Source organism: Papio anubis, chromosome 19 (assembly GCF_008728515.1).
Source record: "Papio anubis isolate 15944 chromosome 19, Panubis1.0, whole genome shotgun sequence".
Lineage (NCBI taxonomy): Eukaryota > Metazoa > Chordata > Mammalia > Primates > Cercopithecidae > Papio > Papio anubis.
The window spans coordinates 1,422,232-1,446,877 of NC_044994.1; the positions used below are offsets into that span (position 1 = coordinate 1,422,232).

General features: G+C 45.8%; 1 protein-coding gene across 2 annotated transcripts in view; it reads left to right on the plus strand.

Annotated features, from left to right (window-relative positions):
- The window catches only part of AFG3L2 (AFG3 like matrix AAA peptidase subunit 2), a 49,392-nt gene that overhangs the window by 19,310 nt on the left and 5,436 nt on the right, over positions 1-24,646 (plus strand). For both annotated transcript variants that reach the window (XM_021929923.2, XM_021929924.2), the window contains exons 9-16: positions 1,216-1,353; positions 4,905-5,058; positions 6,656-6,763; positions 6,859-6,984; positions 9,659-9,769; positions 13,986-14,101; positions 18,513-18,713; positions 21,081-21,275. In XM_021929923.2, coding sequence (XP_021785615.1) covers positions 1,216-1,353; positions 4,905-5,058; positions 6,656-6,763; positions 6,859-6,984; positions 9,659-9,769; positions 13,986-14,101; positions 18,513-18,713; positions 21,081-21,275 — 1,149 coding nt within the window. The remainder of the gene's footprint in view (positions 1-1,215; positions 1,354-4,904; positions 5,059-6,655; positions 6,764-6,858; positions 6,985-9,658; positions 9,770-13,985; positions 14,102-18,512; positions 18,714-21,080; positions 21,276-24,646) is intronic.

Sequence of the window (24,646 nt, forward strand, 5' to 3'; positions counted from 1 at the left end):
AAAGGAATCCTTTGAAAGATAATCATTATTTCCCTGATTTTTATGTCTTGCTTCTATGGATAAAAAGTCATATTTTATGAATTTATAACTTACTGTTACTTAGTATCCATTTGCATCACACCTAGCTGACTATTACATTAGTTGTGTAGGGCCAGGTGTGGTGGCTCATGCCTGTAATCCCAGCACTTTGGGAGGCCGAGGTGGGTGGATCACCTGAGGTCAGGAGTTCGAGACCAGCCTGGCCAACATGGTGAAACCCCGTTTCTACTAAAAATACAAACAATTAGCTGGGCATGGTGGTGTGCGCCTGTAATCCCAGCTGCTTAAGAGACTGAAGCAGGAGAATCGCTTCAACCTGGGAGGCGGAGGTTGCAGTGAGCCGAGATCTTGCCATTGCACTCCAGCCTGGACAACAAGAGTGAAACTCCATCTCAAAAAAAAAAAAAAGTGTATTGTTTGAGCAAACACATTGTTTCTTTGTAGTTAAGTTCGTCATTGGTCGTTAAATTTCTACTTCATTTGTGAAACTTTTAAAGATGAAAAGCAAAATTTTAAAAATACCTTAAGGTTTTATTACAAAGCCTAGAAAAAATATCATTTGACCATATTATCTACCTCCTCACAGTATTTGGATATGGTAGTGTGGTAGTATGTCTATTTATAAGTAAGAGAGGACACTGTTTGTGGGTGGTCAGTGGAAATAAATTCACAGTTAGGTTTTAAGTTGCATGTCCAACCATGCTAAAAATGTGCTGATTTGTACATGAAAGTTAAGTCAGAAGTTGGGTTTATTAATTATTTGAGCTCAAAAACTAATTTTACTTGTAAAGAGTAAAAGAATTACATAAATCAGGAGTGTGGTGTTTCTGTCTTCTTGAATTATTTAAGTAAACCTTAGCGGGTTTATTAGTATATTCCTAGCCTAAGTCGCCCTTTACATACTGTTAGATTAAAGGTCTAAAAATCAGCACTAGGAAAAAAAGGAAATATTTTAAATTTCACATTGTTACCAAATTTTTTGAAACAAAATTATTTTTGATAATCTTTTTCTTATTCTTACTAATATAAAAATGTTCTACCATAGCACAAATGTTTAATATTTAATGTATATCAATAAGATTTAGAGACAGAATTATATCTTGGAATTATTTGCGGATACACAATCTACTTTTCTGAAATTCTCATTAAATGTAATTTCTTTTTTCATATCTGAAGGGCGCCATTCTCACTGGTCCTCCAGGCACTGGGAAGACGCTGCTAGCTAAGGCCACAGCCGGAGAAGCCAATGTCCCCTTCATCACCGTTAGTGGATCCGAGTTTTTGGAGATGTTCGTTGGTGTGGGCCCAGCTAGAGTGAGTCTCATTCTGTTCTGATGGTACAGCTTCCTTACACCCACCACTTCCCCACAGATGGGGGGACTTGCTAGAGATGGCCCTTCGCCCTAGAGTGCTAGAGTGACCTCTCACCAGTCCATGGCCTGAGCTCCAGGCCTAAGCCTTCAGGAAGGCCTGTGACTTCTACCCCACCTTCCCTCACACCAGCTAGGACTGCAGTCTGCTACCTATATTAGACCAATTTCAAGAATTGATGGCTTGGCGCGGTGACTCATACCTGTAATCCCAGCACTTTGGGAGGCTGAAGTGGGCGGAACGCTTGATGTCAGGAGTTCGAGACCAGCGTGGCCAACATGGCGAAACCCTGTCTCTGCTAAAAATAGAAAAATTAGCCAAGCGTGGTCGTGCATGCCTATGATCCCAGCTATTTCGGGGGCTGAGGCAGGAGTATCTCTTGAACCTAGGCGGCAGAAGTTGCAGTGAACCGAGATCACACCACTGCATTCCAGCCTGGGCGACAGAGTGAGACGCTGTCTCAAAAAAAAAAAAAAAAAAAGTTTGCTTTATTGGTGGATTTTTTGTGTGTGTGTGTGACAGCGTTTATTGAGATATAATTGACATACCAAACAATTGATCTGTGTAATGTATACGATTCAGTAGCTTTTAGTAATTCACAGATTTGTGCAGCCATCACCACAATCAGTTTTACAACATTTCTATTACATCAAGAAGAAATCCTGGCCGGGCACGGTGGCTCATGCCTGTAATCCCAGCACTTTGGGAGGCCGAGGTGGGCGGATCACAAGGTCAGGAGATCGAGTCCATCCTGGCTAACACAGTGAAACCCTGTCTCTACTGAAAATACAAAAACAAAACTAGCCGGGCATGGTGGCGGGCGCCTGTAGTCCTAGCTACTCGGGAGACTGAGGCAGGAGAATGGTGTGAACCTGGGAGGCGGAGCTTTCAGTGAGCTGAGATCTCGCCACTGCAGTCCAGCCTGGGTGATGGAGTAAGACTCAATCTCAAAAAAAAAAAGAAAAAAAAATGTAAATCGGGAGTCCTAAGCAAACTACACAGCAGAGTTTCCTAGTACAGACATTCTATGTAAATGAAATTATACAATATGTGGTTTTTTTATGCCTGATTTCTTTTACTTAACATAATGTTTTCGAATCGTAAGTCTATATTTAACATTTTAAGGAACCACCAGACTGTTTTCCAAACTACTTGCCCATTTTCCATCCTACCAGCAGTGTGTAAGGGGCTCTGATGTTTCCCCGCCCTCACCAACACTGGTTATTGTCTAATTTTTAATGATAGCCACCTTAGTGGGTGTGACATAGTATATCGTGGTTTTGATTTGCATTTGCATGATGAGGAGTGATGTTGAACATCTTGTATGTGCTTATTGGCCATTTGTATATTTTTATATCTTCCTTGGAGAGATGTCTATTCAGATCCTTTGCCCATTTTTTAATTGGGTTTTTTTTTTTTTTTGGTTGTTGAAGTGTAAGAGGCTTTTTTTTTTTTTCGTGAGATGGAGTCTTGCTCTGTCGCCCAGGCTGGAGTGCAGTGGCATAACCTCTGCCTCCTGGGTTCAAGTGATTCTGCCTCAGCCTCCCTAGTAGCTGGGATTATAGGTGCCTACCACCATGCCCAGCTAATTTTTGTATTTTTAGTAGAGATGCGGTTTCACTATGTTGGCCAGGCTGGTGTTGAACTCCTGACTTCAGGTGATGCACCCGCCTTAGCCTCCTAAAGTGCTGGGATTACAGGTGTGAGCCACCGTGTCCGGCCTCACCTTCAAATCTGTTTCACACTTTGCTCTTGTTGTGCAGGTAAGTCATAGAAAAATAGGGAATGAGGGGGAGTTGGGCATTTATGATGATGGGCCATGAGATATAATGTGGATGGGGGGAGATTGAAGACAGGAGAGGAGCTGTGGGTGGTGGTGGGGAAGGGTGGGCCTGGTGGATTAGAGAGCTGAGAAGTGGTAAAGAGTTGGCATGAGATACCTGAGTGTGTGTGTGGGGCCAGATGATAGGAGGGGGTGCTCAGAGAGGAGATGACTTGAAGATGGTGGTTTAAAAGGCAACCTTGTTAGTGCTGTTCTTGTCAGAGTGAAATAAAAGGTGAATGAAGAGATGGCCAGGGAACTGAGAGACCGAGAGTCACATGGATGGAAATCACTGAGGACATAGTGATGTCCCACGGGGAGACCCACGGCACAGCGGGGTGGAGTTCCTGCCACGAGGGCTGAGCCTCAGCAAGCAGGGGCTTTTCCAGCAGTTATTTTGGTAGCATCAGTGGAGTGTGAGATGGACCCCAGCTCCAGCCAGCCTGTAGGGGAAGATGCAGACTCCTGCTTAAGGCTTGCTGGAATAGCTCAGTTCCTGTTCATACCAGGACAGGATGGATGTAGTTTGAAGATGTGGTTCTGTAGGTCACAGATCTGGAGTTCAGAGGGGAGGCTGGAGAAGGATACGAGTTATTTTAGGAGATGTGTTCAGAGCAGTGTAGGAATGAACATCCAGAAATCCAGGCAGGAAGACCTGGACTTCTGGCCAGTGAAGTGGGGGTGGGGGGTGGGGGTGGGAGTGGGCGGGTGGAGAGTTGTCTCTGACGCTCCCTAAGGGGGCAGGTGACGGATGGTGAGGCACTGAGTGGCTCTTCCTCCTCCTCCCGACTACAGGTTTGTCTGAGGGTATGTGCTATCAGGATGGTCTGTGGTGGGGTGGGTGGCAGACGAAGGCTGTCACCCCCTCTTTGGGGATGAGCTGGTGAGCTTGGATGGTCTTTGGCTTCATTGTACAGGTCTATACATGATTGCATAGACCCCTTAGTAGTCCCAGCCTGTTAATAACTGCCTTAGGCGTGAAATGTGAACCCTAGAGAAGTCTGAACTTTTCAACTCAATGTAAAGTTTACAGCTGTACTGTATTGTCTTTGTGTAGGCATATATGTAATGTTAATTTGTTGGTATTACAAAAATAGCAGATATTATCAGTGTTTATTACATATACAGTAATTTATGGGATCTGAGAAAGATTTGCTCACCTTAACTCAGTTACCCAGGTTACTCCTCATTTGCCGCTTCTTTGCTACTTGTAACTCTTTAAAAAAATGTACCTTACAGTGTGTATCACAGAAAGATTGTCTGCACATGGAAGCTGAAGATTTATTTCATTTCTTTTTTTCTCGTTGTTGTTTTTTGAGACAGAGTTTCGCTCTTGTCACCCAGGCTGGAGTGCAGTGGCGCGATCTCAGCTCACTGCAGCCTCTGCCTCCCGGGTTCAAGTGATTCTTCTGCCTCAGCCTCCTGAGTAGCTGGGATCACAGGCATGCGCCACCATGCCTGGCTAATTTTGTATTTTTAGTAGAGACGGGGTTTCTCCATGTTGGTCAGACTGGTCTTGAACTCCCGACCTCAGGTGATCCACCCGCCTCGGCCTCCCAAAATGCCAGGATTACAGGCATGAGCCACTGTGCCCGGCCGATTTATTTCGTTTCTTATTCAGAGGATAAATAATATTCTCTGGTCAAATGACTCTCTTTCTGTTTTTGCCAAGGTCCGAGACTTATTTGCCCTTGCTCGGAAGAATGCCCCTTGCATCCTCTTCATCGATGAAATTGATGCGGTGGGAAGGAAGAGAGGAAGAGGCAACTTTGGAGGGCAGAGTGAGCAGGAGAACACACTGAACCAGCTGCTGGTGGAGATGGATGGTGAGTGGTCAAGGCTTTTGTATCTTTAACTGCACTTTTTGTTTTTTTGGGTTTTTTTTTGGGGGGATGGAGTCTGGCTCTGTCGTCCAGGCTGGAGGGTAGTGATGTGATTTCGGCTCACTGCATCCTCTGACCCCTGAGTTCAAGCGATCCTCCTGCCTCAGCCTCCTGAGTTTAAGCTGCATGCCTTTCATGTCCCCAAAATGAGAGTCCTTATTCCAATATTGAATATCACAAACAAAAAAAAGCATTCCCTAAAACAAACAGTTCTTTTAAAAGGCTCTTTTATACTAATATAAATAATAGCAAAATATTTTTTTCCTGGCAGCCTGCATAACTTAATATTGGTGTTAACATGCTGTTTGTGTCTGGTGTTTGAATAAGAGAAGAATTGGTGAAATGAGTCACAAAAGAATTACCATCTCATTCTCTAAATCATCACCATCTCTGAAGCACAAGGAAAATCTAAGCCTAACCCAATGTGAATTTAGCAAATTTCAAATACTTTCTTACTAAGAGAGTAGCCGTCTTTCCATGCTAGCCAGCTTTTCTTTCATTTAGGAAAGGCACTTCTCAGGATGTCATGTGTTCTTCCTGCTGGAAGATAAAAATGTGGATGCTTGGTTGGTTGTGCAGAAAGGGGAAGCACAGTGCCAGTACTGAACTGGCTTCAATGACGAAGCCAGGCATAGGGTGAGAATAAGAAGGTAGAGCTCCTCCTTCCTCCCGCAATGGTCAGCCCATGTTGCATTCACATTGGAGCACCACATCTGAGGGAAATGCACCCAGGAGATCCTGCCGTGCCAGGGTCCTGAGGGTGAAGGGCCTGGGACCATGGCGTTTACATTGAGAATGGGCAGTAACACGGAGCCGCTTGAGTGTAGAGAAGAGGTGGGAGGTAGAGGTTGATCTCTGCCTTCAGATAGGCAGTTGGTTGTCCTGTGGCCCGGTGTGTCAGAGACATCCTTTGCAAATTTAATCTGATTTTAAGACATTTTTTAAATTGACGTTATCTTCTAAATTTCTAGTTAAATAAATTTAAATATTTGGCCATTTGTCTTTAGGAAATTTACTCTTAAAATTTTAAGTCTAACATATGATTATTTTCAAGGAAAAGCTGAATAGTAAGAAAAATAATTCAAGTTTGTAACTTAAAAAACACTGGATAGGCCGGGGCGGTGGTTCACGCCTGTAATCCCAGCACTTTTGGGAGGCCCAGGCAGGTGGATCACCTGAGGTCAGGTGTTTGAGACCAGCCTGACCAACATGGAGAACCCCTATCTCTACTAAAAATGCAAAAATTACCCAGGTATGATGGGGCACGCCTGTAGTCCCAGCTACTCGGGAGGCTGAGGCAGGAGAATCGCTTGAACCCGAGAAGCAGAGGTTGCAGTGAGCTGAGATCATGCCATTGCGCTCCAGCCTGGACAAGAGTAAAACTCCATCTCAAACAACAACACAACAAAAACCCACTGGATAGTGAATAGAAAATGTGTTTACTGTAGCTATGAATTTGCAGTGCTCATATGTTCCTGATGGTGCACTGTTGCTTTCTGCCTCTTGTCATTTAAGTGTTTGCATTTTTGTTATCTTTCAGGTTTTAATACAACAACAAATGTCGTCATTTTGGCCGGCACTAATCGACCAGATATCCTGGACCCTGCGCTGCTCAGGCCGGGGCGTTTCGACAGGCAGATCTTTATTGGTGAGATGACGTTTGCTGGGGCAGGTCCAGTGCTCATGAGTATAGGTGTGACCGTTTCAATATGATTTTCTTTTCCTTAAAAATGGTTTCTAAAGGACCACCAGACATAAAAGGAAGAGCTTCTATTTTCAAAGTTCACCTCCGACCACTAAAACTGGACAGTACCCTGGAGAAGGATAAATTGGCAAGAAAACTGGCATCTTTAACTCCAGGGTTTTCAGGTGAGTGGAAAGTAACGAGGACTCTATTTAGAAGTATATTAAAATCAGGAATAGTTACCAGGTACCAGTTTACTTTGTTACCTTTTCACTACTTTACTGTGGGCTACCTAAGTTTATATTCTCAATTTTTTTTTTTTTTGAGACAGGATCTTGCTTTATTGCACGGGCTGGACTGAGTGGTGTAATCATAACTTACTATAGCCTCAACCTTCTGGGCTCGAGTGATCCTCCTGCCTCAGCCTTCTGTGTAGCTGGGACTGCAGGCATGTGCCACCATGCCTAGCTAATTTTCTGATTTTGTGGAGACAGGGTCTTATTTTGCACAGACTGGCCTGAAACTCCTGGCTTTAAGTAATCCTCCTGCCTCGGCCTCCCAAACTGCTGGGATTATAACCATGAGCCACTGTGCCTGACTATTTTTACTTTGTTATTACAGGAAATTTCAAACATACACAGATTTTGAGGGAATGGTGTAATGAAAACATCTGTACCTATCACCTGGTTTCGGGAACAATTACTAATTCCCATCCACCCTTACTTTTACCTATGCCCTCGTCTCTTTCTGCTTCCTCTGGAGTATTTTGTGACAAATTGCTGACAGTGTGTCATTTTTTTCTATAAATATTGTAGGAATTATTCCTAAGTGTTTTTTTAAAAGCTCTGTTGAAATAAAGTTAACTAAAAATCACCTGTGTAAAGTGTACAATTAATGGTTTCTAGTATATTTACAGGGTTGTACAACCATCACTATAATTTTAAAACATTTTGGGCTGGACGCGGTGGCTCACACCTGTATTTCCAGCACTTTGGGAGTCCGAGGCAGGTGGATCACCTGAGGTCAGGCGTTCGAGACCAGCCTGGCCAACATGGCAAAACCCTGTCTCTACTAAAAATACAAAAAATTAGCCAGGCATGGTGGCACATGTCTGTAATCCCAGCTCCTCAGGAGGCTGAGGCAGCAGAATGGCTTGAACCCAGGAGGTGAGGTTGCAGTGAGCCTAAATCACCCCACTGCACTCCAGCCCGGGTAACAGAGCGAGACTCCATCTCAAAACAATCAATCAAACTTTCTGTCTCTCTAGATTTTTTTATTCTGTACATTTTATATAAAAACATGTGGTTTTGGCCAGGTGCAGTGGCTCACACCTGTAATCCCAGCACTTTGGGATGCCGAGGCAGGTGGATCACCTGACATCAGGGGTTCAAGATCAGCCTGGCTAATAAGGCGAAACCCTGTCTCTACTAAAAATACAAAAATTAGCTGGGTGTGGTTGGGGTGGGGGCTTGTAATCCCAGCTACTTGGGAGGCTGAAGCAGGAGAATTGCTTGAACCCGGGAGGTGGAGGTTGCAATGAGCCGAGATTGCGCCATTGCACTCCAGCCTGGGCGACAAGAGCGAAACTCTGTCTCCAGTAAAATAAAATAAAATAAAAACGTGGTCTTCTGTGCCTAACTTATGTTCACTTAACATAATGAACAGGACTGATCCAAATCGTGGCAGGCATCAGAACGTCATTCCTGTTCGTGACCAAGTAAATGTGCCGTTGTTTGGCTATTCCACATCTTGTTGATCCACCCATCAGTTGATGGCCATGTGGGCTGTTTCCAGTTTTTGGCTATTATGAATAATGCTACCATGAACATTGGTGTACAGATTTTTCTTGGTCATATTGTTTCTCTTGGTAAATACCTAGAAGTGGAATTGCTGGGTCATATTGTATCTCTAACTTTTTGAGGAACCGCCAGGTTGTTTTAATTACCTGTGCCATTTTACATTCCCACCAGTAACGTGTGAGGGTCCCAGTTCCTCCACATCCTTGCCAGCACTTGTCACTGTCTTTTTTTATTACAGCCATCTTAGCTGGTGTGATTTGGCATCTCACTGCTGTTTTGATTTGCATTTCTCTAATGACTGGTGATGTTGAGCATCTTTTCATGTGCTTATTCCAATAATTTTTTAATGTAAAATATGGTCCTTTCCTATTCCCTATTTCTCTCCTTCTAAACACAAAATGAAATAGAACAGTTTGAGAAGTATGAAAAGATTATGTACAATAGTGTGGTCAGAAGATGATCATCTTGTTCGAGGGGTCTTACCTTTTTACTTGTCTTTGAAATTTATAATGTTTTAATATTTGTTTATTTAACACACATGGTGTGCTGTAGCTTATTTGTGCTACCATATCCTTAGCTGCAAAGTTAAAGAGATGGATCTAAAAAGCATTTGACAAGCTTTTAGCTATATTTAAATTTAGTTGTTTCACTGAATGTACTAGGTGATTATGAAAACTAGGTTTCTCATCATACCTCAGTACTTCACCTAATATCTGTGCAAGCCATTTTCCCAACACAGGTGATAGAACTAAGTTATTTAAATGAGCATTTTTAGATGCTATCTTAGTTTGCTATTATGTGAGCCATATTGTCTATTAAGGTAAATAGTTGCCTGTAATTATCTGTTGACTACTAATACTTTCATCTTAGTTCAGAGGGCCAGAATTATACCAGGCTTACATTAAATGCTGGAATAGCTTAGGGTTATCGTAAGTCAAACAGAATTCTATTTACACAAAACCTTTATTCATTGTACTGCTGATTTAAAAATTAACTATGGATTTGACTGATCAGTTTGGGCGTATTTCGGTGGGTAAGCTGTTCTATGTTCATTTTTTAGGTGCTGATGTTGCTAATGTCTGTAATGAAGCTGCGTTGATTGCTGCGAGGCACCTGTCAGATTCCATAAATCAGAAACACTTTGAACAGGCAATTGAGCGAGTGATTGGTGGTAAGGAAACTGAACATAACTCAAGTAGAAAGGCTGATAAAATGAATTTGAGGCCAGGGATTTCTCTGTTTGGGCAAGAACTGAAAGCCAAGAAAGTGTATCCACCCAGCCCTGGGGCTCACCATACTTGTGTTCTCTTGGTGTCATGGCCCCTCCCATACCTCCCCTGCCTCTCTTCCTTCTTTCCCCACCATCCCCTGCCACCTGCCCTCTGCATGGAGGTCTGTGGTGCTGGGTGAGTTTGAGATGGCAGCTCACAAATGCTTTGCTTGCACAGGCAGCCAGCAGTGAGGTGTCTGCCCGTGAATTATACCAATCAAGTTTGTTAAAAAGCTCACAGCCTTCCTGTTTACAAAAGTTTCATCACATGAGTTAGAGGTGCTCTGTGCTAGATACAGGTGATGGTTGTAAAATATCTGTAACAGCCTGGCACGGTGGCTCACGCCTGTAATCCCAGCACTTTGGGAGGCCGAGGTGGGCAGATCACGAGGTCAGGAGTTTGAGAGCAGACTGGCCAACATAGTGAAACCCCATCTCTATTAAAAATACAAGTACGGGTGGTAGCGCGTACTTGGAAGTCCCAGCTGCTTGGGAGGCTGAGGCAGGAGAATTGCTTGAACCCGGGAGGCAGAGGTGGTGGTGAGCCGAGATCGCACCACTGCACTCCAGCCTGGGCAACAGAGTGAGACTCCATCTCAAAAAAATAATAATAATAATAATAATAAAATAACTAACAGGCGTGGAGCTGGAAGTGCTTCCTCAGCCAGCACAGGGGGAGCACGTGTTTTCTTAACATTCCATTGGGCTTCTGATTTAATCCCCAAAGGCAAGTAGCAATTCAAGTCCTTGGGCATTCAAAGGAGGGGGAAGCCCTGCGCCAGGCAGAGTTCCACAGAAGAGGAGGGGTGTGCCCCTGGCCCAGGATAGAACTGGGTGTGGCCTGGAAGTGACCTGGCAGAATGGACTTGAGGCAGGCTACCTACCCTGTGTGTAGGGAGGGAGAGTAAACTGGTCAGTTTTGGAAAGCCTTGAATGTTAAGCTCAGAGGCTTTTACAGTTTTGTCCTATGGCCAGTATTGAATTAAGGTGGGTTTTTTTGGTTTTCTTTCGTTTTTTGTTTTTTTGAGGCAGGTTCTCATTCTGTCACCCAGGCTGGGATGCAGTGGCACAATCTCGGCTCACTGCAACCTCTGCCTCCAGGGTTCAAATGAACAGCCTTCCAAGTAGCTGCTATTACAGGCGCCCACCACCATGCCTGGCTGATTTTTGTATTTTTAGTAGAGATGGGGTTTCACCATGTTGGCCAGGCTGGTCTCGATCTCCTGACCTCAGGTGATCTGCCTGCCTCGGCCTCCCAAAGTGCTGGGATTACAGGTGTGAGCCACTAAGTAACATAATGACCAGTGGTATTTTAGGAGAATGAATCTGGCTTTGAAGAGGAGGGAAGCATCTAGAGGCAGAGAACCTTGCAGTCATCACTGTGAGTACCGTGATCCCACAGCTTAGCATGGGGGAGCACCAGTGACAGCCGTAAAAGAAATGAGGACAGACTTGAGAGACTGCAGGAGCGTGGGGCACTCGCAGAGGCAGCTGGCTCGTAGAGAATGAGCAGTCCTGCCTGTGAGCCGGGGCAGGGTCCCAGGGTGTGCCAGGTGGAGTGAGGTAGGCGACTGGGGCACTTGGAGCCACTTTCCTGGGAGAGAGGCAGTTGCAGAGGAAATGTTACCCAGTGCCCACATTTGGTACAAGGGGAGAGGTGTGTCAGCAAGGTCACAAGTGCTCATGGTGTACCATAAGCACTGAAGGTGCATCAGCAGACAAGCGAGGAAGATGTGCCAGTAACAGGGACCTGCAGGCTGGAGGGGACAGGAGATGAGGCGCCAGCAGCAGGGCAAGGCACAGGGGTGTGGAGGAGGAAGAGGAACTTTGGATTTGGCAGTGAGGGTGTTAGGGAGACTTTTGACAGTTCAGCTGAGTAGAGGGTACAAAACCAGACTAGTGGGGCTTCCAGTGAGGACGTAGAGGCTGGTAGAGCAATGTGGTTCGCTGGGGATAGGTGCTCAGTAAACAATGATTGAATGAATGAATCACCAGACCTCTTATTTTATGAATTTGTTATTGAAAAGAAGAACCTCAGATGATAAGAGTCGTGAATGGAATGAAGCAAAATATAATAATTAACTGTAGAGACAGGTGAAAACTGTGTATGCCATTTTTTAGGTTAAAGAGAAGTGATCAGAGAGGGCAGGGCAGAGCAGGCAGCCACCCAGTTACAGGTTTCGCTCTGAGGCAGTTGCTGGCCCCACAGGCTGTGTTGTGTAGTGAGATAGGCACTGAGAAAATGAATGACTCCTGAGGTGAACTGTGGGGAAAGGCTTCTGTTTTTACAGATAAGCCAGAAGTGTTCATCAGCAGACAGACTTAACTCCTGTTTTGTAACTCCCTGCCCTGTGGCATGTGTTTCTCTGGAGTTGTGTCATTGGGAACACAGCTTTTGTTTTTGTCTTCCTACTTTCCTTAACATCAGCTGAGAAATTCTCTCAGGTGGATTACCATGAACACGGCAAAACTACTTTTGCCACTGTGTGATGATTTGTTTAGTACAAATAGTGCAGGTAGTTTTTATAGCACAGAGGTACGGAGTAAGGGGCAGAGCCCACCTTGATCCAGGCCAGAGAAGAATCCTGCTGAGACTGGAGTCTGGCCAGCACTGTGGTGGACGTGGGCTCCAGCACGGGTCTTGTGGGCCCTGTGTCTCTGGGGTTTGCCTTCTGGGTCTGCTCTGCCACTTCTGTGGCTCGCTCTGCGCCCCAGGGCCGCTGGCTAGGTGAGGGTGCGCCAGCATCAGCCTGGCTGGCTCCATGTGGGGTAGCTCCGCGTCTTGAACTGGCTCCCTGCTTTCTCAGACTCTTCTGCCTTCCAGCAGAATGGACAACAAGTAGTGTCTTATGGCAGGCATCTTCATGTGCCCGGTATTTGATAATTCTGAACACCTAGACTATGCACTGAGGACCTTTCCGGAGTTTTGGTTTCTGTAATTTTGCGTGTTTTAAAATGACCTCAATGCTGAATTTTATTTTACATTTCAATTTGTTTCCCAAAACACAGGGTGTGTGGCTTAAAAGTGAGAAAGCAGGCCTGGGGATGGGGGAGTGAGTGCATTTTTGCTGTAGTTGTATTTTGAACTTGACCTTTTGCTTTTATTCTGACATTGGGAATTCTATATGATTTTTTTTTTTTTTAATTTTAACTTTTTTTTTTTTTTTTTAAGTTGGGGTTTTTTTTTGTTTTTTTTTTTTTTAATTTTAACTTTTTTTTTTTTTTTTTTGAGACAGAGTTTTATTCTGTAGCCCAGGCTGGAGTACAGTGGCATGATCTCAGTTCACTGCAACCTCCGCCACCTGGGTTCAAATGATTCTTCTGCCCCAGCCTCCCTAGTAGCTGGAAGTACAGGTGCTCACCACCACGCCTGGCTAATTTTGTATATTTAGTAGAGACGGGGTTTCACCATGTTGGCTAGGCTGGTCTCAAACTCCTCACCTCAAGTGATCGGCCCACCTCGGCCTCCCAAAGTGCTGGGATTACAGGCATGAGCCACTGCGCCTGGCCTTCATTAGGAATTTTTGGATTGTGACAGGCAGACTCTCTTTCTTTGAAAGACAGTTAAGAAAATAAAAAGGGCCGGGCGCGGTGGCTCAAGCCTGTAATCCCAGCACTTTGGGAGGCCGAGACGGGCGGATCACAAGGTCAGGAGATCGAGACCATCCTGGCTAACACGGCGAAACCCCGTCTCTACTAAAAACACAAAAAATTAGCCGGGCGAGGTGGCGGCGCCTGTGGTCCCAGCTACTCGGGAGGCTGAGGCAGGAGAATGGCGGGAACCCGGGAGGCGGAGCTTGCAGTGAGCTGAGATCCGGCCACTGCACTCCAGCCTGGGCGACAGAGCGAGACTCCGTCTCAAAAAAAAAAAAAAAAAAGAAAATAAAAAGGCAAGCCACACCCTCTGAAAATACTTGCAGTACATATAAAGGACAATATATGTGTACTGCATATATATATATATATATATATATATATAAAATATTGTCCTTTATATGTACTGCAAGGACTTATATCTCCAAACCCCATTTTAGGTAAGGCAATGTATAGCACTGTATAGTCTTTTAATGTCAGTGTCACTAAAACAGTGGCTTGGGTTTTTTTGTTATTTTGTTAGGCTTAGAGAAGAAAACGCAGGTTCTGCAGCCTGAGGAGAAGAAGACCGTGGCATACCATGAAGCAGGCCATGCGGTTGCCGGCTGGTATCTGGAGCACGCAGACCCGCTTTTAAAGGTGAAGCAGGGTGGCTGCACTAGGCAGCCAGAGCACGTGTGAGCAGCTGCTCGCTGCAGCCACTCAAGAAGCAAGATACACTCCTGCGAAGGAGAAAGAAATGATATTTACAAGGCTTTAGCCAAAACTTCTGGTAACCGTGGTTGCACAAACCGTCCCATAGATAAATATAAAATTTGGACAGAAAATTATTTAAAGGGACTACAGAGTATCCAAAAGCAGGCCAGAGCTGGAGGAGAGTTTGCTCCTATAAAGCAACAGCTACAGTGGATTTGAACTGGGAGCCTGTGGCTTTCTTACCTGAGGGTTTTTCATAATCTCCACACTACAGTGGTATGAGACATAGGCTTTACTATCCTGAGGTGGTAGAGGAGATAGTCCAGGACTTGAAGAATACTGGAAATTTAACAGGAGAGTCCCAGAAGCAAACGACCAAGGGGCAAGGCCCGAATCTGAGTAGGAACTGCCCAAATCCCAGGCCGACCACTAAACTACACATGCACAGTGTATCCAGAGAGCCTGGCAAAAGGGTTGTAGGGACCAGCCCTACAGGGTCTGTGGGTTTTTCTCCTCGTGTGTGGAGATGAGATCGTAGAAATAAAGACGCAAGACAAAGAGAAGAAAAGACAGCTGGGCCCGGGGGACCACTACCACCAAGGTGCAGAGACCAGTAGTGGCCCCGAATGCCAGGCTGCGCTGTTATTTATTGGATACAATACCAGGGGGCAGGGTAAGGCATGTGAGCCATCTCCACTGGTAGATAAGGTCACGTGAGTCACATGTCCACTGGACAGGGGGCCCTTCCCTGTTTGGCGGCCGAGGCAGAGAGAGAGAGAGGAGACAGCTTACGCCATTACTTCTGCATTTCAAAGACTTTTAGTACTTTCACTAATTCTGCTACTGCTGTTTAAAAGGCAGAGCCAGGTGTACAGGGTGGAACATGAAAGTAGACCAGGAGCATGACCACTGACACACAGCATCACAGAGAGACGGTCAGGCCTCCGGATAACTGCGGGCGGTTCCACAAGAGGTGGTGGAGCAGAGTCTTCTCTAACTCCCCCGGGGAAGGGGAGACTCCCTTTCCCAGTCTGCTAAGTAACTGATGCCTTTTCTAGGCACTGATGCTACCGCTAGACCAAGGTCCTCTCGGTAATGGGTGGAACAGTGTAAGTTACTCACCCCAGTAGTAAGACTGTGTGCAGCTACAGCGATGAGAGTGTGGTGCTGGTAGGAGGACTGGCACGCAGGCCAGTGGGATGGAATGGAGCCTGGAAAGTGAACCACAAACTTTTGGTTCATTGATTTCCAACAGAGGTACCAGGATGATTCAAGGGGGAGGAATTGTCTTATCTACAGGTGGTTCTGGCAACAGAGTATTCATAGGAAAATGGTGAACATTAACCCTTGCATCATATGCAAAAAATTATTTGAAATCATAAAAACTAAAACCATAAAACTTCTAGGAGAAAATACAGGTAAAAATCTTTGTGGCCTTGAGTATGCAGAAATTTCTTGGGACACAAAAAGCATGAGCCACAAAAGAGAAAGTTGACAAATGGGATCTCATCAAAATTTAAGACTCTCTTTCTTTGAAAGACCAGATTGAGAAAATAAAAAGACAAGCCACACCCTCTGAAAATACTTGCAGTACATATATAGGACAGTATGTGTGTGTGTGTGTGTGTATATATATATGCAGTACATATATATTGTCATTTATATGTACTGCAAGGACTTGTATCTAGAACATATAAAGAACTCTTAGAATTCAATAATAAGAAAACAGCCCAGTAAAACAGTAGGGGAAAGATTTAAACATGCATTTCCCAGAAGGTATATGAGTGGGCATTAAGCACACACAGGGTGTATCATTATTCATCAGGGACATGCAAATTCACCCGTAATGAGCTACTTGAACATACTTCCTGGAATGGTTAAAATGAAAAAGAGACAGTCTTCATTGTTCATAAGGATATGGAGCAGTTGAAATGCACGCATGTTGTTGACAGGAATGTAAAATGGGGCCGGATGCAGTAGCTCACGCCTGTGATCCCCGCACTTTGGGAGGCCGAGGCGGGCAGATTGCTTGAGGTTTGGAGTTTGAGACCAGCCTGGCCAACATGGCAAAACCCGTCTCTGGTACAAATAGAAAAATTAGCCAGACGTGGTGAGCGCCTATAGTCTCAGCTACTCGGGAAACTGAGGCAGGAGAATCACTGGAATCTGGGAGGATCACTTGAACCCTAGAGGCGGAGGCTGCAGTGAGCAGAGATCGTTCCACTGTACTCCAGCCCAGGGGACAGAATGAGACTCTGCCAAAAAAAGGAATGCAAAGTGGTACCATTGTTTTGGAAAACAGTTTGGCAGTTTCTTATAAGTAGACGAACACTTCCATGTGACCAAACAATTCGACTCTTATTTCCCCAAGAGAAACAAAAACCTGTGTCCACGCAAAGACTGTTACTACTTTATTTATAGTATCAGTAAACTGAAAATAACCCTGACTTGCATCAGGAATGAAATGGATATTTGGTATGTTTGTAGCAGTGGAGTGCCACACAGCAGTAAAAATAAAAATGAATGACTATTAATACACACAACAGTATCTGTGGATCTCAAATACAGGGAAAGAGACCAAACACAATGAAGTATGTGCCATACGATTTCATTTATTTGCAGTTCTGGAAGCTAAACTAATCCGTAGGGACAGAAAGCATGTCCGTGGTCGTCTGAGGTTGGGTGTGGAAAGAAAGACTCTACCAATGGGTGCAAGGGAACTTTCTGGGCATAATGAGAATATTCTGTATCTTAATTGTGGCTTGACATTATGTTTGTCAAAACTCATTGAACTCTACACTTCACATGGGTGCATTTAACCATATATGTCATCTCTCAATAAACTGAATTTTTTTTTTTTTTTTTTTTTTTTTTGGGAGCGGCGTCTCGCTCTGTCACCCAGGCTGGAGTGTATTGGTGCCATCTCCACCCACTGCAAGTCCACCGCCTCCTGGGTTCACACCATTCTCCTGCCTCAGCCTCTCTAGAAGCTGGGACTACAGGCGCCCACCATGACGCCCAGCTAATTTTTTTGTATTTTCAGTAGAGACGGGGTTTCACCGTGTTCGCCAGGATGGTCTCGATCTCCTGACCTCGTGATCTGCCCGCCTCGGCCTCCCAAAGTGCTGGGATTACAGGTGTGAGCCACCGCACCCGGCCAATAAACTGAATTTTTTAAAAATTAAAGGAATTTACGTAATTGCAAAAGAGGACCGGAAAGGAAAGGCTGCCGAGCATCTTGGCCTGCTGTACCCTCCTTCCTTTGAAGGAGGATGTGGCCACGTCCGACAGCAGAGTTGAAGGAAGCCCGCACGCTTGCACAGCATCAGAACTGTCAGAATGTCAAGATGGAATACTTTCAATTGAGTTTTACAAAAAGACAAGAAATTGGGCCGGGCGCGGTGGCTCACGCCTGTAATCCCAGCACTTTGGGAGGCCGAGACGGGCGGATCACAAGGTCAGGAGATCGAGACCATCCTGGCTAACATGATGAAACCCCGTCTCTACTAAAAATACAAAACAATTAGCCAGGCATGGTGGCGGGCGCCTATAGTCCCAGCTACTTGGGAGGCTGAGGCAGGAGACTGGTGTGAACGCGGGAGGCAGAGCTTGCAATGAGCCGAGATCGTGCCACTGCACTGCAGCCTGGGCAACAGAGCAAGATTCCGTCTCAAAAAAAAAAAGAAAGAAATTTGCTGGGTGTGGTGGCGCATGCCTGTAATCCTAGCACTTTGGGAGGTCAAGGTGGGAGAAATTCTTAAAGTCAGGAGTTTAAAGACCACCCCGGGTAGCAAAGTGAGACCCTGTTTTTATTAAAAAAAAAAAAAAAAAAAAAGCCATTTAGAACTCGAAGGCGAAGCTGGGCACAGTGGCTCATGCCTGTAATCCCAGCACTTCGGGAGGCTGAGGCAGGAGGATCACGAGGTCAGGAGTTCGAGACCAGCCTGACCGACATGGTGAAACCCTTCTCTACTAAAAATACAAAAATTAGCTGGGCCTGGTGGTGGGCACCTGTGATCCGAGCTACTCAGGAGGCTGAGGCAGAAGAATTGCTTGAACCTGGGAGGTGGACGTTGCAGTGAGTTGAGATCCTGCCACTGCAGTCTAGCCTGGGCGACAGAGCAACTCGATCTCAAAAACAAAAACAGCAACAAAAATCTAAGGTGAAACTATCCTGAGAGAAAATATCCCTCCTGAGCAGTCACTGCTACTAGATCACATCCCACCAAGGCTGATGGACTGTGCGGCTGTTGTGCTTATTTTTAGTCACTGAGTTTATCTGTTTATACACAGATGTTTTGATCAAGTCTTCATCTGTAGTAGGATCTTCAACACTGTGTTTTCTACTTACCAGGTATCCATCATCCCACGTGGCAAAGGACTAGGTTATGCTCAGTATTTACCAAAAGAACAATACCTCTATACCAAAGAGCAGCTCTTGGATAGGATGTGTATGACTTTAGGTGGTCGAGTCTCTGAAGAAATCTTCTTTGGAAGAATTACAACTGGTGCTCAAGATGACTTGAGAAAAGTAACTCAGAGTGCATATGCCCAAGTGAGTATATGAAGGAGGGCGTTTCCTCCTCATTTGTTCATATTTGCATGAGAAATTGACATTCCATGAATGGCTCTGAAACAATATTATTGTTGCTTCACTGTTTTAGGCTTTTTAGGCAAGGATTATCTCTTAAAAGAAGTCCATTTTTAAAGCAATTAAAACTTATGAAGAGAAACTTTTTTTTTTTTTGGAGACACAGTCTCCCTCTGTCACCCAGGCTGCAGTGCAGTGGCTCTATCTTGGCTCACTGCAACCTCGGCCTCCCGGGTTCAAGCGATTCTCCTGCCTCAGCCTCCTGAGTTGCTGGCATTACAGGCACACGCCACCATGCCTGGCTAAATTTTTTTTTTGATACAGAGTTTTGCTCTTGTTGCTCAGGCTAGAGTACAGTGGTGCAATCTTGGCTCACCGCAACCTCCACCTCCACCTCCCAGGTTCAAGCCATTCTCCTGCCTCAGCCTCTCGAGCAGCTGTTACTACAGGCATGCGCCACCACACCCGGCTAGTTTTGTATTTTTAATAGAGACGGGGTTTCTCCATGTTGGTCAGGCTGGTCTTGAACTCCCGACCTCAGGTGATCCGCCCTCCTCCGCCTCTCAAAAGTGCTGGGATTACAGGCATGAGCCACTGCACTTGGCTGAGAAACTTTTTTTTTGAGACTGAGTCTTGCTCTGTTGCCCAGGCTGGAGTGCAGTGGCACCATCTTGGCTCACTGCAAGCCCCACCTCTTGGGTTCATGCCATTCTCCTGCCTCAGCCTCCTGAGTAGCTGGGACCACAGGCGCCTGCCACCACGCCCAGCTACTTTTTTGTATTTTTAGTGGAGGGGTTTCACTGTGTTAGCCAGGATGGTCTCGATCTCCTGACCTCGTGATCTGCCTGCCTCAGCCTCCCAAAGTGCTGGGATTACAGGCGTGAGCCACTGTGCCCAGCCCTGAGAAACCTTTTTTTAGTACAATATTTAAAGTTTATTTCAGGCCGGGTGTGGTGGCTTTGATACGTATTTTTTTCTAGCACCTCATTGAAGCTTTTCTAGCTGTGATTTAAGTAGATCTTTCATATCATGTGTCATTTCGCTGATTTCTTTTAGCCTGTTTTGAAGTACTAAGATATGAATTTCCTTTGTAGTATTGACACATCTTTTCACCCCACTTTCTTATCTGGAGACATTATTCAGCTGATTTTTTTCTTATAACTTCATAAGGGATTTTTCTATTGCCTATTTTTACATGAAATTTGTTTTGCTGCTCTCTTAGGCGGGAGGAGGTCCAGGAGTTTTTCTGGCGTGTTCGTGAGTGTGTTAGGAATGTGGTTTCCTCCCTTCGAGCACCCCTGGCTATTTTTGATCCCCACTCTTATCTGGGCCTTCTCTTTTTTCCAGTCAGTTTGGGTCTTACTTGCAGAAGCCACCTCCTATGTGGTGCTGATTAGTTTTGGGGGCTCATGGGTCCACACTGGATGAACCTCTTCAGACTGTCCCCTGGGCCCCATGGACTCGGTGAACGGGGAAATGCAGGTGCCCTTACGGTCTCACATGTTCGCAGCGTGAGTGGCATACCACCCTTCCTGGGAAGAACCTGTTGGCAGCTGGGGGTTCTATTTCTTCAGGTCTGTCAGATGCATCTTGCTGCTTCTCTGCTTTCCCTTGTACAGATAGTAATATCAGGCCAGGCTCGGTGGCTCACGCCTGTAATCCCAGCACTTTGGGAAGCTGAAGTGGGAGGATATTTTGAGCCCAGGAGGTCAACGCTGCAGTGAGCTATGATCATGCACTGCATTCCAGCCTGGGCGACAGAACAAAACCCTGTCTCAAAACAAAAACAAAAAGAAACCAGGTAGTGGCTGGGCACGGTGGCTCACGCCTGTAATCCCAGCACTTTGGGAGGCCCAGGCGGGCAGATCACCTGAGGTTAGGAGTTCAAGACCAGCCTGGCCAACATGACGGAAACCCATCTCTACTAAAAATAGAAAAATTAGCCGGGAGTGGTGGCGGGTGCCTATAATCCCAGCTACTTGGGAGGCTGAGGCACGAGAATTGCTTGAACTCGGGACGTAGAGGTTGCAATGAGCCAAGATGGTGCTGCTGCACTACAACCTGGGCGACAGACCAAGACTGCCTAAAAAGAAAAAAAAAAGAAACCAGGTAGTAATGTCATACGGTTGTTGGGATCTGCATCCTAAGTTTGTTGTGGGTGTTATGCCTGGGCTTCTGGCTCTGTTTCTAGTTGTGAGTTTAAAGCACCGTGCTGCTGTTGCTGGCTACACAGAGCACCCTTGTGCACTTTAGCTGGCTCGGGCTGCTGTGCAGGTTTTGTCTGGTTGAACAGCAGTCATATATAACCACCGCTAATCATGTATTTTTCAGATTGTTCAGTTTGGCATGAATGAAAAGGTTGGGCAAATCTCCTTTGACCTCCCACGTCAGGGGGACATGGTATTGGAGAAACCTTACAGTGAAGCCACTGCAAGATTGATAGATGATGAAGTACGAATCCTTATTAATGATGCTTATAAAAGAACAGTAGCTCTTCTCACAGAAAAGAAAGCCGACGTGGAGAAGGTAGGTGGCAGTTGTGGGAATAATTCTTTACAGTTTTGCAAAAAAAGATTGAAGTGATAGATGGACTCTTTTGATTGGATTGTGGACTGCAGAATTCCCTCTCTCTGGCTCACCCATGGGTCCATTCATTCTGATGTTTCACTGTCTGCTCTGTCTTCATGGCGGGGTTGCAATGTGGTGGTGAGCAGAAGTTGACACTGTCCCCCCTGTGACTCTTAGGAATATGACTGAATGGTTAATGAAGTCTGTCAGTAACCACAAAGTAAACAAATCAGGACTCCCTCACCAGATAGTTCGCAGTACTCCTAATGAGAAGCATGATTGCCTGGTTTACCATTGTTTTTCACCTCGAAAATAAATAGGCAGTGAAAGATGAAAGGGCAGGCCGGGCGCGGTGGCTCAAGCCTGTAATCCCAGCACTTTGGGAGGCCGAGACGGGCGGATCACGAGGTCAGGAGATCAAGACCATCCTGGCTAACACGGTGAAACCCCGTCTCTACTAGAAAATACAAAAAACTAGCCAGGCGAGGTGGCAGGCGCCTGTAGTCCCAGCTACTCGAGAGGCTGAGGCAGGAGAATGGCGTAAACCCGGGAGGCGGAGCTTGCAGTGAGCTGAGATCCGGCCACTGCACTCCAGCCTGGGCGACAGAGCGAGACTCCGTCTCAAAAAAAAAAGAAAGATGAAAGGGCAAGTAAAAGACGCAGCCGAACTGATAAGTAGGAAATTGGTGCGTGAACATCACCTTGTGGCTTGCTGATTAGTTTCCACGAGAAAGCATTGTGTTTGTCATTGTTGTGCCTCGTTGGATAGCACCTGCAAAAGGAAGGGACCGTTTCTGAACTCAGTGGATTTCTTGCATTTGGTAACCTCTTAATTTTCCAGAGTCCATGTGGAAAAAAAACTAGAATTTTAAAAAGCTTTCTCACTCTAATGAGAAAAGCACAAATGAAAAAGCCTTTTATAAGGGATTGACACAGCTACCTAATAGATTCATTTTGCCTGCAGCCCAGGTACAGCCAGTTTCTCAAGACAGGGGAATTGCAGTAGGGAAAGAGCTTATGGCAGCCTGGAGTTATTATTATTACTCAAATCAGTCTCCGTGGAGACCAGAGCTTTTCAAGAACAGTTTGGCGGGTAAGGGCCAGGGAGTGGCGAATGCTGTTTGAATGGGGCGGAGGTGAAGTCATAGGGTGTGGAAGCTGTCCTCCTGTGCGAGTCAGTTCCTGGGGTGGGGGCACAGGACCAGTTGGTGAGCCCAGGTGGAGCCAGTGGTTGTCAGAAATGCAAAAAGCTGAAAAGCTATCTCAAAAGGCCAAGCCTAAGTTTTACAATAGAGATGTTATTATCTGCAGGAGTCATTGGGGAAGTTGCAAATCTGACCTCCAGAATAATGGCTGGTAATTACTTAACCATGCCTACATCTTAGAACTCAGGCTCCTCTCATCCTCCTAACTTGGTGGCCTTTCATTAGTTTTACAAGGGCAGTTTAGTTTTGGGGAAGTGTTATTATCATTTAAACTATAAATTCCTCCCAAAGTTAGTTTGGCCCACAACTGGGAAAGAGCGAGGGCAGCGTGTGAGGCTAGAAGCAAGAGGGAGTCAGCCATGCCAAATTTCTCTTCCTGTTATAATTTTGCAAAGGCAGTTTCACTAAGATTGTGCTGTTCAGTCAGCAAGTCTTCAAGAAGCTATGTTAGGCGATGCAGAAGAATCCATGCTGTCAGTTTACAAAAGTGTGCAGTGAAATGAGTGGGCGCCAGCATCCCCAAAACACCGGAAAGCATGCAGCAGGGCTTTGAGGAAGGAAAGTCCAGCGTGGGCAGAGTGGTCCAGGAAGGCTCTGTAGGAGATAGGGCTGAGGTACCCAGAAGGATGAGCAGGTCACAGCGCAGAAGGAAGGGGAAGGAGGAGTGTGCGGTGTGGAGCCCGGGGGCAGCCCTAAGCCTGCTGCAGTTCCGGCTGGTGGACCCTGTAGACCCAAGAGGGGCTGAGACAGAGCTCTGTCAGCTTAGAGGTTTGTTTTGTCAAAGTTGAGGATATACCCAGGGAAAAAGAAACACCAGTTACAGTGGGATCTGTGGCCTTTGCTTTTTCCATAGAGAGCTTTGAGGGCTTGAATATTTAAACAGGAAAGAGTGGCAAGAAGGGAAGGAGGGAGGGAAAAAAGGGGAGGGTAGGCGGTGAGGTGAGTGGTCGCATTCTTGATTTTCGCCCACTGAACCACGTGACACGTGAAAGGAGGGGTAGAGGGATGTCAGTTACGCATGCATCTCTTGTTCAGTAAATCCACATTTTACATGCAATAAAGTAAACATAGAGTAGAAGAAGGAGTCAAATACGCATTTGTCTCAGGTTATTAGAGGGTTGATTTCTGGTCTGGTGTTTGTCTGTTCTTGTGAGATAAGCTGTTAACTTACATTGTCAGGGTGAGGTCCAGCAGAACTTTGTTTCAGGGTAAAGGTTTTAGGGCCCACAAGGAATTTCCTTACGAGCAATGAGTGGGGGAGGACACCTGGGGAGATAAATGGTTTCTGTCTTTGCAACCATCTCTTTAGGAACAAAAGGAAGGCAGTTCTTGTGCAGTTTCCAAGCTTAACTTTTCCCCTTGGCATAATGAGTTTAGAGTCCTGAGATTTTATTTTCCTCTCACAAGTCTCAGGCCCTCCAGAGCTAGGTAGAAAGCTGAGGCATACAGCTTTAGAAGTAGAAGTGATCTTAAAAATGATCGCTGGGCGCAGTGGCTCACGGCTGTAATCCCAGCACTTTGGGAGGCAGAGGCGGGCAGATCACGAGGTCAGGAGATTGAGACCATCTTGGCTAACACGGTGAAACCCCATCTCTACTAAAAATGCCAAAAAAATTAGCCGGGCGTGGTGGCGGGCACCTGTAGTCCCAGCTATTCGGGAGGTTGAGGCAGGAGAATGGCATGAACCCGGGAGGTGGAGCTTGCAGTGAGCTGAGATCGTGCCACTGCACTCCAGCCTGGGCGACAGAGCGAAACTCCGTCTCCAAAAAAAAAAAAAAAAGATCTAACCCAGCCTCCTTATTTTATAGTAGTTCTTAAAGGAGTCCTTAAAGAATCTTGAGCAGAAATGATGAAAGATAATTTCAGGAGAGTGTGGCGGCAGCATGCCAGCTAGATTGGAACAGGAACACAGACCAGACCAGCTTGGAAGCAGCGGAGCATCTCAACACTCCTCAGGTGGTGCCTGCAGGGATGGTCATGGAAATAAAAAGGCAAAGGCAGAGCTGGAAAACCAGGACTTCATAGAGAACAAAAGAGAAGAAAGCCTGAGAATGACTCCAAGGCATCCCTGGGCAGGGGGAGGAAAGGGAGTGATAAAGGGTTTGGTCTCAACACCCAAGAGAA